General features: G+C 37.4%; 1 protein-coding gene across 2 annotated transcripts in view; it reads right to left on the bottom strand.

The window, feature by feature from the left end:
- Window positions 1-15,434, bottom strand: part of LOC103094680 (sperm flagellar protein 2) — a 136,579-nt gene that overhangs the window by 10,475 nt on the left and 110,670 nt on the right. For both annotated transcript variants that reach the window (XM_056824544.1, XM_056824545.1), the window contains one exon: window positions 4,174-4,403. In XM_056824544.1, coding sequence (XP_056680522.1) covers window positions 4,174-4,403 — 230 coding nt within the window. The remainder of the gene's footprint in view (window positions 1-4,173; window positions 4,404-15,434) is intronic.

Here is a 15,434-nt window from a genome sequence, read left to right as displayed (position 1 = left end):
TCCTAAATAATTTGGGGAGAAGTTTCATTTCAGCAAAAGAAGAGATCTCAGTGTTCTGGCTTTTTCAGGTGGCATTTTTATTCTGAGTCAGTCTATGTGACAGACTTAGCCCTTGATGTCTGGAGACAAGATGTGCTACACTCAGGTCACACTATGGTGCTCTTTATGATATTCTTCTGATACTTGTGTGCTTGGTACATTAGGCTCTCAAAGCTTCACATTGTGGTGCTATTTGCCAAGAACTGTGAGGCTTTTCCTGAAGGGCTGTTTTGTCTAGGCTGCCTGAAATGATTGGGTTACAAGTTTTGAGATGACCTTTAATGGCACTGGTTTGTCTTCTCTTTTGATGTCATACCAGGACACCCGCGAGAGAAAGTTTCTGGGAGTTAATAGATTTGGATCTATTTAGTTCACAATGGCTCTTGCTCCACTATCTCCTAGAATGATTAAAATTTTTCAGCTTACAATTTTCTCTGAGTCTTTAAATTGAGTTAAATTGCTTGAGCCTTTACAAAAAGATGGTGGCGATCAGGGTAAAAACAGTCATGGGACAATGCCTGGCAGGCAGGAACAGAGGGCATCAGGAGAATATAGTGACATTGTCCAAATTTCTTCTTTCACTAGGGACAGTGATAATAGTTGTTGCTAACAATGTGAAAGCAATTAACCCTGAAATGGTAACTCTTTCAAATTTCAAGGAATTAACTGTGAGAGAAAAATCTAACAGTTCAATCTCCTTTGGCATAATCCAAGGGAAAGAATTACTTTAGACATTCTACATTTCCTTCTCTGCCACTCTAAATTCATTTTCATAAGAGGAAACTGAAAACTAATGACACGTTTCACAATAACATTTGAAGAGGAAAGACAAAAATTAAAGTGATGGTTTAGTCAGGGGATGGCCAAGGCAAAAGTAAGTTTCATATTTTCTTAACTAATGGAAGGGAATGAAAGGGGCTAAAGGAAAAAGGGACAGGAGAGATGGCTCGTGGGGAAGTCACTGAAGGAACCAAATGATAAATTCTCAAACTTCTAAAAGTCTGGGATTGTCTTAGATGTGGAGAATCACACAAATACAATAAAATTTTCATAATACGGGTTCTCATGTATCATAGTATATGATAGTTGGGAAGAGCTACATCCTCTGTGATTCTTGCTTGTGGACTCTTCACAGAGGTCCATGGAGTATGCAGGAGGTCTTCTATAGTTCTATGGAGTCCATCATGTTTGGAACATGAGGAGTCCACCAGTTTGTCTTTTGCTCTTGCTTACATAATTGTTTTACCTGTGTGTTTGTTTGGTAGTGTGGTGGAGGTGGGAGGATGCTGACCTGGATTTGAAGACTAGTTCTACTACTTATTTACTACTTTTGTCATTTTGAAGAAATCACATAACCCCTCTAAGCCTCAGTTCCTTTATTTGCAAAATAAAAGGTTTGGCTAGATGATTTTCAGGTCTAGATCCATGATTATTTTATCTAACAATTTTTAAATACTTTGAAATTACAGTGTGACAACAGTGTTTTTGTTTTGTTTTGTTTTGTTTTGTTTTGTTTTGTTTTGTTTTTTTAAACCAGTAATTGGAGTTTGGAATAACTAAGAAAAGCATCATGGTATAGTAGACAAAGTACTGGACTTGAAGTCATGAAGACTTGGGTTCAAATTCTAAATCATGGAGCAAGTCACTTAACCTCTCTGCCTCATTTTTCTTCTTTTCTTTTTCTTTGTTTCTTTGCTTCTTTGTTTCTTTGTTTGTTTCTTTCTCTTAGTTAAAAACTTCTGTCTTAGAAATGTTACTAAGTATCAGTTCAAACACAGAAGAGAGGTAAGAGCTAGACAATTGTGGTTAAATGGCCTGCCCAGGGTCACATGTATAGGAAGTGTCTAAGGTCACATTTGAACCCAGGACCTTCTGTCTCTAGGCTGTCTATCCAGTGAACCACTTAGCTGTTCTATCTCATTCTTTTCAAATACAAGATGGGATAAAGGAATTGGTTTAAATAACTTCTGAAGTTTATTATGCTATCAATGTTTTATTTAACTCATAAAGTCTTTAAATAAAAGTTAATTTTGGTACTCAAGTGGATTAAATCACATGGAGAGGCAATTTCTTCAGTAACTAAAGCATTAGGTCTAGATACCTACCTACCATCTAAAGTCAAGCCTCGTAGGCATTTACTTATTTTAACCCAATAATCTCTCCCCCCCCCCATATAGGTAATTTAAAGCCAACAGGAAACAAATATCAAGAAACAATTTAGTTAGTGGTAACATTCTTTGTAAATGTGACTTTAAAAGCCCTATTGTGGACACAACTTCTGAGTAATACCAAATCTGTTATTTTTCCAGAAGGGTATATTTCATTATGCTTCTGGAAAACCCAACAGATTCCATTCATGTATTATGATGCATAGAAGAAGACATATGAGGAAATGCTGAAATGCTCCTTCCTTCCTCCTTCCCCCCATTTGTTGCATGTTAACATGTTTTACTAGAATTAAGAAATTTCCTAATTGTAAACTAGGATTTTACAACGAACAATACTTCATTTCATATGGCTTTTTACATTGGAATTCTCCAGAGTACAAAAAGTACATCTATTTCTTTTCCTTTTTCTAAATTATAGGAAGAACTTGTTCGAAAAAGTAGATGTGTGCTATAATGAAAGGCAATGATGCAATTAAGGGGTTTCCATCTATTATAACCAGTCTGATACTGAATGAGTCTGAGGAACCAGGCATTTCTCTGAGATAATGACTTGGACTTTAGTGAGGCAAAAGCAGAGCTCAGTGACATCTTTCTGAGCCCTGAATGTTGAAGTCACCCAGCAGACAGAGAGCTCCCAGCCATGACCTCAGACTGAAGGCCAAAGGGCATCCACCCTCATATTTTTAAAGCAAAACCTTCAGAACATGGGATTCACATTTTCCAAAACCTGTAATAATCAAGTAATAATAAAAAAAATGGATTTCTTCAGTTTCATCAAGACTTTATCAGTTCTTAGAAAGTCCACAGTGCCAGGCAACTTCCTAATTGCTGATGCCCTTGGGGCCCCTTTTGGTTCTGCTGTTTCCACTACCATGAGAGCAGATTGTAGCAGGGCAGTCCTGCTTCCATAACTTAGGCTCTCTTCTTTTCTGGGGGCCATGGCCTTTGGCTTACAGTTTCTACATATATTCCAGCGCCCATCATTCTCTGAGCATTACATGGTTATTATTTTCACTACTCTCTTGCCTATTCCATTTTCCTGCTCCAGATGCTCTCAGATGCCTCCCTGACAGTCCACATGTTTCATTTCCTTGAATATAAGACAAATCCCCTAAAAAGCCTTTTTGACCAATTTCCCCACTGTGTGAATCCCTAGTTGGCTTTGTTTCCTGACTTTTTATGTATTGTTTGCAATCTATTTTCTTACAGTTGTTTATGTTCTCTAGTGGTTACTTACATATGAGTTTGTCGTTTCTTCCCAATTAAATAATACAATTTTATGAAGGTAAAACATTTGTTACATCTCATTTGTAGTGGGAAAGACATTGGACTTGAATTAAGAACATCCAGGCTGGAGTCCAAGATCTCGTAAGCTCTGTGACCACATAACCTCCCTGGACTTTGTCACTTCCTTATTTGTAAAACATGTAGACAAATATTTGCATGGACTAACTCATGTGGTCATTATAAATTCTAAAATGCTAAATGATCATGAGGACTACTTTTAAATCTTGAGTAGCCAGAGATGGGAAGGGCTGTCCCCACCAAGAACCTATTCTTTTTGTTTTCTTCTCTCATCAAGTTCCATTCCAGGACCCACCTTGAAAGAGCCACTCACTAAATATCACCAAGAAAGACATATGTTGGGACCAACTCAAATGGGCTCATGTGAGTCGATTATAAAATTTTCACTGAGAGCATTTACACTTCTGAAATCTGTAAAAGCTAAAAACCATGGCTTGATTTATTGTCTAGGCTTAAGAAAGTGATAGAATGTTAATAATGCTGATTAATCTTAACAGTGTGTGGTGGATATATTTCCCATCTTGACTATTAAACACTTACCGGAGTTCTCCTCCCTATTCTCCTCTTTCCTTCGCTATTCAAAGACGTGATCATTCTCTTATTGTGTTGACTAACTGGTACTTTTCTGGGTACTGCCTGGATCAGTAATCATCTTCCCTACCTTTTGGTGCCATCTGGAGAAACTCATTTCGAAGGGTGTTGAGTTGTTCAAGAGTGAGAAAAGTATTCATTTCTTTCTCCACAGGTGGAGGCCGGACGGGAGGAAGCGGATCTGGAAAGACTTTCACATCACCATTGATGTAGAAATCTTCTTCATTTAAAATAAGTTCATTCTGAATCCTTGTTGAGGTTTCAATGTGGTAGTGAGCCACTTCAGTTAATTTTTCCACACTGCTCAGAAGGAGAACAACATACAAAGGATATAATTCTCAATTTTTAAAAAATGTTAGAATGATGAGTGTTTATATAATAGACATCTTGCAAATTAGAGGGCATCTTCTAGCTAAGAAAGATACTTTAAGATATATATATATGTATACACATATATTAAAATAAGCAATAGGGGATAACAGGTTTTTATCATTTATATATTTTATAACAGGATATTACAATGTTTTGTGCTGTCCTTAAAAACGTGTTCTGTGATTTCATCAGTTTAAGAAACCAATGATGTGGAAATGCCTTCCATGGATGTAGATTGGCCAGGCTTCTGTAAATTATAAGTTTAGAGAGTTGGCTGAGGATACTGAGGTAAAATATCCATCATGGTCAACACAACTTTTATTTAGCAGAAGCAAGACTTGAACTCAAGTCTTCCTGACTTTAAGCATAGTCTTCTAACCATGATACACAGGGCTTCTCTTTCTATACTGAGGATAATTTATTAAAAGATAAGGTGTCAGGGGCAGCTAGGTGGTTCAAAGGATTAAGAGTCAGGCCCAGAGATCAGAGGTCCTGGATTCAAATTTGGCCTCAGACATTTCCTAGCTATATGATTCTGAGCAAGTCACTTGACCCTCATTGCCTAGTCCTTACCACTTGCTCTTCTGCCTTGGAACCAATACACAGTATTGATTCTAAGATAGAAGGTAATTGTTTAAAAAAATGGTAAGGTGTGTATGAGCCAATCTCATATCCAGAGAGACTGGTCAAATATTAATGACATATTAATAACTTCTTTTGGATAATGAATCATATCACATTATCTTAAAGGATAAATTCAATAAACATTAGAGATGAAGATGTCTCTAAATTTTCATATTTCATTTTTCTTTTGAATTATTGCAACTCTGCTTAGTTCATAAAGCCCAGCACCTTCTTTGATGGGAATATTGTAAAAGTTAAATTTAGTCTCTTATAATAAAAGTTATTATATTTTTAGAGGTTTATTAAAGATTATTAGAAATTAAGGATAAAGAAATACAAAATAAGAAAAGCATGTGCCTAGGGCACATTAGCCCATTCACAACCTACTCACTACATCTTGTTGCAAATCTCTGAGTAGAGGAAGAGAAGAGACCAAAGTAGTTGCAGCCGGTTTAAATACAATTTGTGTTCTCCCCCAGGTGGGGACCCAGGTGAGATTATAGGGAATTCTGGGAAGTACCAAGGATTTCTGGGGATTGAAGTCTGGGGTTCAAATCTCCATTTTTACAATATGCCATGGTAGGTGGTCCTGTGTCAGCATCTCTTATGTCTCACAATCAACGCCAAAGTTCTTTGGAGAGATCCTTATTATTACTTTTTTATGACCTTCACATGAACACTTGCTTTGTGTAGATTTTCCTTAAAATAATCTTTTAGGCAAACATACATTTGGCATTCAACCAACATGACCAGTCCATCAGAATTGCACTCTGTGCAGTAGAATGTGAATGCTTGACAGTTCAACTTTGGAAAGGACCTCAGTATAATCAGGTACCTTATCTTGCCAGGTAATTTTCAGAATCTTCCCAAGATAATTTTCTTTGTTTGTTTGATTCTTTCTCTCTCTTTCTTTCTTTCCTTCCTTCCTTCCTTCCTTCCTTCCTTCCTTCCTTCCTTCCTTCCTTCCTTCCTTCCTTCCTTCCTTCCTTCCTTCCTTCCTTCCTTCCTTCCTTCCTTCCTCCCTCCCTCCCTCCCTCCCTCCCTCCCTCCCTCCCTCCCTCCCTCCCTTCCTTCCTTCCTTCCTTCCTTCCTTCCTTCCTTCCTTCCTTCCTTCCTTCCTTCCTTCCTTCCTTCCTTCCTTCCTTCCTTCCTTCCTTCCCTTCCTTCCTTCCTTCCTTCCTTCCCTTCCTCCCTCTCTCCCTCCCTCCCTCCCTCAGGGTCACACAGCTAGGAAGTATTTGAGGCCAGATGTGAACCCAAGATCTCCTGGCTCTTAATCCACTGAGTCTTTTAGCTGTCCCCATAGTCAGAGAATTATAATGATTGGAAGGATTTTAGAGATCATCTGGCTAAACTCCCTTGTTTTGCAAATAAGAAAATTAAGAACCAAAGCAGAAGCCTATCCAGTATAAAGTCCAGGAGGCATTTACAGAAATCTAATCAATTAAGCTGATTGACTTGCTGGGATAATTCTCACTGCTGTTTTATAGAGGACTTCATCTTATCACTTATCTGAGGAAAGTGGCTCAGTTTCCTGTCATAGTTTTTAATTCTCCAGGACAAGAATTGCATTTAGTGCTGGGCTTATCTTCCTTGAATTCAAATCTGGCCTCAGGCACTCATTAGCTATGTGACCTTGAGTAGGTCACTTAACCCTGTTTGCCTCAGTTTCCTCTTCTGTCAAATGATCTGGAGAAAGAAATGGCAAACCACTCCAGTATCTCTGCCAAGAAAACCCCAAATGGGGTCACGAAAAGTGAAATATGATTAAAATGATTGAACAACAACAGTACTGCTTGAGTGCTATATTATCTTCTCTCCCTCTGTACAATTCAAGAATTCACAATACCTAGATTTACATGGCAGCATAAATGTTATTTTTCAACTGCTACTGCCTTGGCTACAAATTTGAGTTCTTCAGCTTTTTGGCAACTCAAGTGGAATGCTCTTTCTTCTATGTTTTTTAGTTAGTCTCTTTAATTGCGGGTCCATAAAAAAGTATCTCTGGATGGGGCTGCTTACCACCTGGTAACCCACCAGGTAAGTTTCCTGGTATTCACCCTGCACTCTTGTACATTTTAGGAATAATGGGGATACTGATTCTGCTAATGCTCTAATTCTTCTTTATCAGGGTCTGGTTCTTATCCAGACAATTGATGATTTTGTTACATTTGTCAAGGATATTGTGTTTATCTTCATTAAAAATTGTGTCTTGGGATTTCTTATTCTCCACTGTAGCTTTCATGTTAAAATAACAAAATCCCAGTGAGTTCTTGGAGAGTATCTTGTCTCTCTGCCTCTCACCTTCAACCTTGAACCTCTCAGTTTCCTGGACCATATGCTCAATGACTTCTTTGTTCAGACTACATTTGTCATAATTAATGGATATCTTATTCTCCCGGGCTGTGGTCTTATCCCCAGCAGAAACATGGAGTATGTCATTTGTATCAATTTCAAATGTTATTTCAATCTAAGGAATATCCTCTTTGGGCATTTCTGTGACCTCAAACTTGCCAAACAGGTTGTTATTCTTTATCATTGATCTTTGTAAACTCAAATAAGCACACTGAGTTGGTTGTCTGAGTGCATGGTTGGGATGGTAGTATTGCATTTAATCAGAACTGTCATAATTCCACCAGCAGTTTCAATACCCAGAAAAAGAGGAGTAATGTTCAAAAGGAGCAAGTCCTGTACTTTCTCAGATGGTTCTCCAGATAAGATAGCTCCTGGATAGTTGCACCATAGGCTTCATCAGAATCAACACCCTTATTGAACTCCTGGCCATTGAAGAAACCTAGCAGAAGTTTCTGGAATGTAGAGAAACAAGTGGAATCACCCACCAAGAGGATGTCATATATTTGTGATTTATCTGTTTTGCCATCACATTTAAGGTCTTTTCCACAGGGTTCAGTGAATCAGGAAAGAAGTTCACCTCTTTTAAATGAACACTCATGATAGCATTAAAGAAGTTGGAACTTTATTAGAGAGAGCCATTCTTAATATTGTCCTGTGTAGGGGAAGAGAAGGGGTACTTTATATGTTCACAAGTGATGGTGGACAGCCTTCTTGTTCTTGTCCTCCTTATGCTTTCAGTTGAACTCAGCAATGAAATGATAGACCATGTGGTTGTTAAAATTCTTCCAACCCTAGTGGGTATCTCTAGCTGTAGACTTGACTTCAAATACGCCATTTTCAATAGCAAGTATGAAGACATCAAAAGTGCCACTTGCAAGGTCAAAGACAAACTAATTTCTTTTGGCACTGATTTAATCCAATAAACATTTGTTATGTGTCTACTATGTGCTAAGCACTGTGCTAAGCCCTGAGGATAAAATTAATAAAAAGAAAGACATCCCTCACTTTCGAAGAGCTCACAATCTAATAGAAGGAGAAAATAGAATAGACAGTGGAAAAGGAGGCAGGAAAGTATATATATGGGGAGGACCAGAGATTTCCTGGCACATTTCTTCTTTCATTGAGTTAAAACCAAATAGAGAATCAGGAGACAGAGTGGGGTGAGCCAGAAAGTCTATAAGGAAAGGCATTGGGAAGAGTTTGGCACTCCACCACCCCAAGACCTCCAATCAGAGAGGAGAGGAGGTTAAGGGAGGTAGTGTCAGTCAAGACTTGAACAGCAATGTCAATGAGATTAGAAGTGATGAGATACATCTAGGAGAGTTATAATATTGTTCCATGAAGTTGAAACCAGATAAAGATGAAGAATGGAGATGAATCAACAATCCAAACCATAATTAATAGCAACAGCAGTTGGCTTGTTGATGATTTGGAGCACACGGAGATCAACAATGGTTCCAGCTTCTTTGTTGGCTTGACCTTGGTAATCATTGAAGTAGGCTGATACTGTGATGAGAGCATTTTAATAGTCTTCTTAAGGTAAGCTTCAGAAATTTATTTCATCTTGGTCAACATCAAAGGAGATAATTCCACATAGAAATTTTAGGTCTCCCTTTTGTATTCCACTGGGATATTAGGACTGTCTGCATCATGACTGTTGTGAAAGACCAATATATCATGTCTGATTCTACTATTTTGTCATCCAATCTGCAACCAAATAAGTGTTGGCATCAGAGTCTGTATTGGTTCATTGCAATTTGGTTCTTTATAGCATTGCTGATGAAACATTTCATGTCAATGGAGATGATGTAACTTAGGTGGTTCTATTTCCTTGGTCATTAGCAATGATTTCTTACTTTCCCTCATTGGAAGATTTCTCAATTGGGTATAAGTGATGCCAAGATCAATGCCAACTTCTACATGGCTGCTGGGACTTCTGGGTGGTAGCTGACCAATATGGGGCAAGAGAAATTGCTGCTGTGTTAAGTCTGAGATGTTGAGTTTTCAGAAGCCAGATAGGGGAATTTCATGATGCAAGCAAATCTTAGTACATAGTAAAATAGTCATATATTGTGTGTATATAAATGTATATAGGCACATATGTATTTTATGTGTATTATATGACATAGGCACACAAATATACCCATTTTCCAAAAAAAAGAAATGATTATTAGCTTTCTTCTAAATAATAACAGTATCTGACATTTCTAAAGCAATTTTAGGCTTGCAAAGCTTTTTAAACATATGATTTCATTTAAACTCAGGCATGTATTAGAGCCATCTCAAACTAGCTCTTGAGAACTGTCAACATGAGCCTTTATGCTCAATGCTAAAAATCAGAGTTTGATTTATTGTTTGGTCAATTGTCTAGATTTAAGAAAGAGATGGAAAAATATTAATGAAGCAAATTAAACTTAGCCATTTGACCTTGTGTCAGCTGCTACATTTGTGCTGTAAAAATAGTACTTTCCTATTTAAGTCTTCTAATATACCTACGAGGAAGTTAAAATCAGGCCAACAGGATCCTACTCCAGCCTCTCCCTGACTGTAATACAAGGATCCTTGATAAGATCTTTGGGACTCAAGTCCTGTGGATAGATTTCCTTTTCCATCCTTCCCCTAGTCACTAACTCCAATGCAGAGGCAAGATAACCTCTTACCACATAATCACTCATTTAGGAAAGGTATGTACCACCAACCAAAAGGAGTTTCTCCTTTTCTTTTTAATTTTTAGTTTTTTTTACACATTTATTTTTTGTCTTTGTAACAGCTCTAAGACAAAAGAAAGAGCAAGGGCTAGACAAACAGGGTTAAGTGACTTGTCCAGGATCCCACATTTAGAGAGTGTCCTAGGTCATATTTGAACTCAGGTCTTCCTGATTCCAGACCTGATCTATATACTGTGCTACCTAACTGCCCTCTATGCATTTCATTTTAAAATTCTTCTTACTCATAGTCCTAATTCCTGTTCACTGGAATTGTCCCTAATTAAAATTTTCACAAATATGCTCTTCCTCTTCCTCCACTGAATCCCTTACCAACAAGTCATGTCAATCCTATCTTAATGATATTTTTATGTACCCTTCTCATCAACCCAAGAAACACCCCAAGAAATAACATAAGAGACAGAGTGCAGAACTTGGAGTCAAAAAGACCTAAGTTCAAATCCTTCCTCAGATATTCATTAGTTGTGTGACTTTGGGGAAGTCACTTAAACTGTCTCTCACTCATTTGCCTCATCTGCAAAATGGTAATAATAATAATAGCACTAATACAGGTTTGGTGGAAAGATCAAATGAGGTAATATATACAAAGAACTTAAATTCCTAAGTTATTTATTAAATTAAAATAAACTATTAAATTCTATAGAATGTGAGCACCAAAATGAGAAAGATCAGGTCTTAGCTAAAATTCATATCTCTCCTTGGGCACCTAGGGAGTTAGCTAAATGAACAACCTTTTGCTGGATGAATGACAATGTGGAAAAGAGCTTCTCATATCACAAAGAAAGCCACTTCACCAAATAAAAGTGGGATGTAGTACTCTAAACCAATTGTCATTTATGGATAGAAATAGCAACTGCATTTAGACTTCAAGGCTAATGAGTTAGTCATTTTCAAGTAGAGCTGTGGTGAGGCCAAGAATCTGAAAAGTGATATGCTCGATTTACTTTGGAGTCCTTAGTTCTGAAAATGTATCTCAAAGGGTTTAGAGTGGAAAGTTCAGCAGATCACAACTAGTAAAACAAAGAAAAATGAAAAGGTGATTGATTTGTAGGTGATGGCAGCTGATTCAAAGAACATCATTCATTGGGTTGGATCTCCTAGAAATGAAAATTTCTAAAATTTCAGAACTGAAATGTCAAATATTGGTATTATGATATATTGCACTTAAAAGAATCACAGCTCTGTAGTGCTAGGAGGAAACTTTGAAATGATCTAGGATCCAAATCTTCATTTTACAGATGAGATAACTGAGGTCTGGAAAACATGAACTCAAGGTCAACTAGCTAATTAATAACAGAGCTGAGACTAGGATTCAAGTTTCCAACTCCTGCTACACCATGTCTCTTCCCACTGTTATGCTAAAATTTCCTCAGATACCATGATAACAGATTCATGAAGCTGTCTATAAAATAGCAGTGGGGATTGTTCCAGCAAGTCAACCAGTTTAATTGGTTAGATTTCTGTAAATGCCTGGTTAGCTTTACACTGCATAGCCTTCAGCTTTGGGTCTTAATCTTCTGTAAAACAAGCCAGATGACCTCTAAAATCCTTTCAGGCATTAAAACACTCTGATTACTGGGGCAGCTGGGTGACTTAGTGGATTGAGAACCAGGCCCTGAGACAGGAGGTCTTGGGATCAAATCTGACCTCAGACACTTCCTAGCTGTGTGACCCTAGACAAGTCACTGAACTCCTATTGCCTAGCCCTTACCCCTCTTCTGTTTTGGAACCAATGCACAATATTAATTCTAAGATGGAAAGTAAGGGTTTTTCTTTAATGCTATGATTCTTTTTTTTTCTTTTTCTTTTTTTTTAAAATATATTTTATTTGATCATTTCCAAGCATTATTCGTTAAAGACATAGATCATTTTCTTTTCCTCCCCCCCACCCCCCATAGCCGACGCGTAAGTCCACTGGGCATTAGATGTTTTCTTGATTTGAACCCATTGCTTTGTTGATAGTATTTGCATTAGAGTGTTCATTTAAGGTCTATCCTCTGTCATGTCCCCTCAACCTCTGTATTCAGGCAGTTGCTTTTTCTCGGTGTTTCCACTCCCATAGTTTATCCTTTGCTTATGAATGGTGTTTTTTTTTCTCCTGGATCCCTGAAAGTTGTTCAGGGACATTACACCGCCCCTAATGGAGAAGTCCATTACGTTCGATTATACCACAGTGTATTAGTCTCTGTGTACAATGTTCTCCTGGTTCTGCTCCTCTCGCTCTGCATCACTTCCTGGAGGTTGTTCCAGTCTCCATGGAACTTCTCCACTTTATTATTCCTTTGAGCACAATAGTATTCAATCACCAACATATACCACAGTTTGTTCAGCCATTCCCCAATTGATGGGCATCCCCTCGTTTTCCAGTTTTGGGCCACCACAAAGAGCGCAGCTATGAATATTTTTGTACAAGTCTTTGTGTCCATTATCTCTTTGGGGTACAGACCCAGCAGTGCTATGGCTGGGTGAAAGGGTAGATATTCTTTTGTCGCCCTTTGGGCATAGTTCCAAATTGCCCTCCAGAATGGTTGGATCAGTTCACAACTCCACCAGCAATGAATTAATGTCCCTACTTTGCCACATCCCCTCCAGCATTCATTACTTTCCTTTGCTGTTATGTTAGCCAATCTGCTAGGTGTGAGGTGATACCTCAGAGTTGTTTTGATTTGCATCTCTCTGATTATAAGAGATGTAGAACACTTCTTCATGTGCTTGTTAATAGTTTTGATTTCTTTATCTGAGAACTGCCTATCCATTTCCCTTGCCCATTTATCAATTGGAGAATGGCTTGATTTTTTGTACAATTGATTTAGCTCATTATAAATATGAGTAATTAAACCTTTGTCAGAGGTTTCTATGAAGATTTTTTCCCAATTTGTTGTTTCCCTTCTGATTTTAGTTATATTGGTTTTGTTTGTACAAAAGCTTTTTAGTTTGATGTAGTCAAAATTATTTATTTTACATTTTGTGATTCTTTCTATATCTTGCTTGGTTTTAAAGCCTTTCCCCTCCCAAAGGTCTGACATGTATACTATTCTGTGTTTACCCAATTTACTTATGGTTTCCTTCTTTATGTTTAAGTCACTCACCCATTTTGAATTTACCTTGGTGTAGGGTGTGAGGTGTTGATCTATTCCTAGTCTCTCCCACACTGTCTTCCAATTTTCCCAGCAGTTTTTATCGAATAGTGGATTTTTGTCCCAAAAGCTGGGATCTTTGGGTTTATCGTATACTGTCTTGCTGAGGTCGTTTTCCCCCAGTCTATTCCACTGATCTTCCTTTCTGTTTCTTAGCCAGTACCAAATTGTTTTGATGACTGCTGCTTTGTAATATAGTTTGAGGTCTGGGACTGCAAGGCCCCCATCATATGTGTTTTTTTTCATTATTTCCCTGGATATCCTTGATCTTTTGTTCTTCCAAATGAACTTTGTTATGGTTTTTTCTAAATCAGTGAAGAAGTATTTTGGTAGTTCAATGGGTATGGCACTAAATAGATAAATAAGTTTGGGTAGGATGGTCATTTTTATTATATTGGCTCGTCCTATCCATGAGCAGTTAATGTTTTTCCAATTGTTCAAGTCTAGTTTTAGTTGTGTGGCGAGTGTTTTGTAGTTGTGTTCATATAGTTCCTGTGTTTGTCTTGGGAGATAGATTCCTAGGTATTTTATTTTGTCTAAGGTGATTTTGAATGGGATTTCTCTTTCTAGTTCTTGCTGCTGAGCTGTGTTGGAGATATATAGAAAAGCTGATGATTTATGTGGGTTTATTTTGTATCCTGCAACTTTGCTAAAGTTGTTGATTATTTCAATTAGCTTTTTGGTTGAATCTCTAGGATTCTTTAAGTAGACCATCATGTCATCCGCAAAGAGTGATAACTTGGTCTCCTCCTTGCCTATTCTGATGCCTTCAATTTCTTTATCTTCTCTAATTGCTACTGCTAGTGTTTCTAGTACAATGTCAAATAGTAGAGGTGATAATGGGCATCCTTGTTTCACTCCTGATCTTATTGGGAATGCATCTAGTTTATCCCCATTGCAGATGATATTAGCTGTTGGTTTTAGATATATACTGTTTATTATTTTTAGGAATGACCCTTCTATTCCTATGCTTTCTAGTGTTTTTAATAGGAATGGGTGTTGTATTTTATCAAAGGCTTTTTCTGCATCTATTGAGATAATCATGTGGTTCTTGCTAGTTTGCTTGTTGATGTGGTCAATTATGTGGATGGTTTTCCTAATGTTGAACCAGCCCTGCATCCCTGGTATGAATCCTACTTGATCATGGTGAATGATCCTTCTGATCACTTGCTGGAGTCTTTTTGCTAGTATCCTATTTAAGATTTTTGCATCTATATTCATTAGGGAGATTGGCCTATAGTTTTCTTTCTCTGTTTTTGACCTGCCTGGTTTTGGAATCAGTACCATGTTTGTGTCGTAAAAGGAGTTTGGTAGAACTCCCTCTTTGCTTATTATGTCAAATAGTTTGTATAGTATTGGGGTTAACTGTTCTCTGAATGTTTGATAGAATTCACAGGTGAATCCATCAGGCCCTGGGGATTTTTTCTTAGGAAGTTCTTTGATGGCTTGATGGATTTCAATTTCTGATATGGGATTATTTAAGAATTCTATTTCCTCTTCTGTTAGTCTAGGCAGTTTGTATTTTTGTATATATTCATCCATTTCTCCTAAATTGGTGTATTTATTGCCATATAATTGGGCAAAGTAATTTCTAATGATTGCCTTAATTTCCTCCTCATTGGAGGTGCTGTCCCCCTTTTCATCTTTAATGCTGTGAATTTGCTTTTCTTCCTTCCTTTTTTAAATTAGATTGACCAGTACTTTGTCTATTTTGTTTGTTTTTTCAAAGTACCAGCTTCTTGTCTTATTTATTAAATCAATAGTTCTATCACTTTCGATTTTATTAATTTCTCCCTTAATTTTTAGGATTTCTAATTTGGTTTTCTGCTGGGGGTTTTTAATTTGATCGCTTTCGAGTTTTTTCAATTGCATTTCCAATTGATTGATCTCTGCTCTCCCTTGTTTGTTAATATGAGCTTTCAGGGATATGAATTTGCCTCTGATTACCGCTTTGGCTGCATCCCAAAAGGTTTGAAAGGATGTTTCGCCATTGTCATTTTCCTTGATGAAATTATTAATTGTTTCTATGATTTCTTCTTTAGCTAAACGGTTTTGGAGTATCATATTGTTTAATTTCCAATTGGTTTTAGATTTGGTTTTCCATGTACCATTACTAA

Source organism: Monodelphis domestica, chromosome 3 (assembly GCF_027887165.1).
Source record: "Monodelphis domestica isolate mMonDom1 chromosome 3, mMonDom1.pri, whole genome shotgun sequence".
Classification (NCBI taxonomy): domain Eukaryota; kingdom Metazoa; phylum Chordata; class Mammalia; order Didelphimorphia; family Didelphidae; genus Monodelphis; species Monodelphis domestica.
Note: the sequence above shows the minus strand (reverse complement) of the source record. Positions and strands in the feature narration are given on the sequence as shown.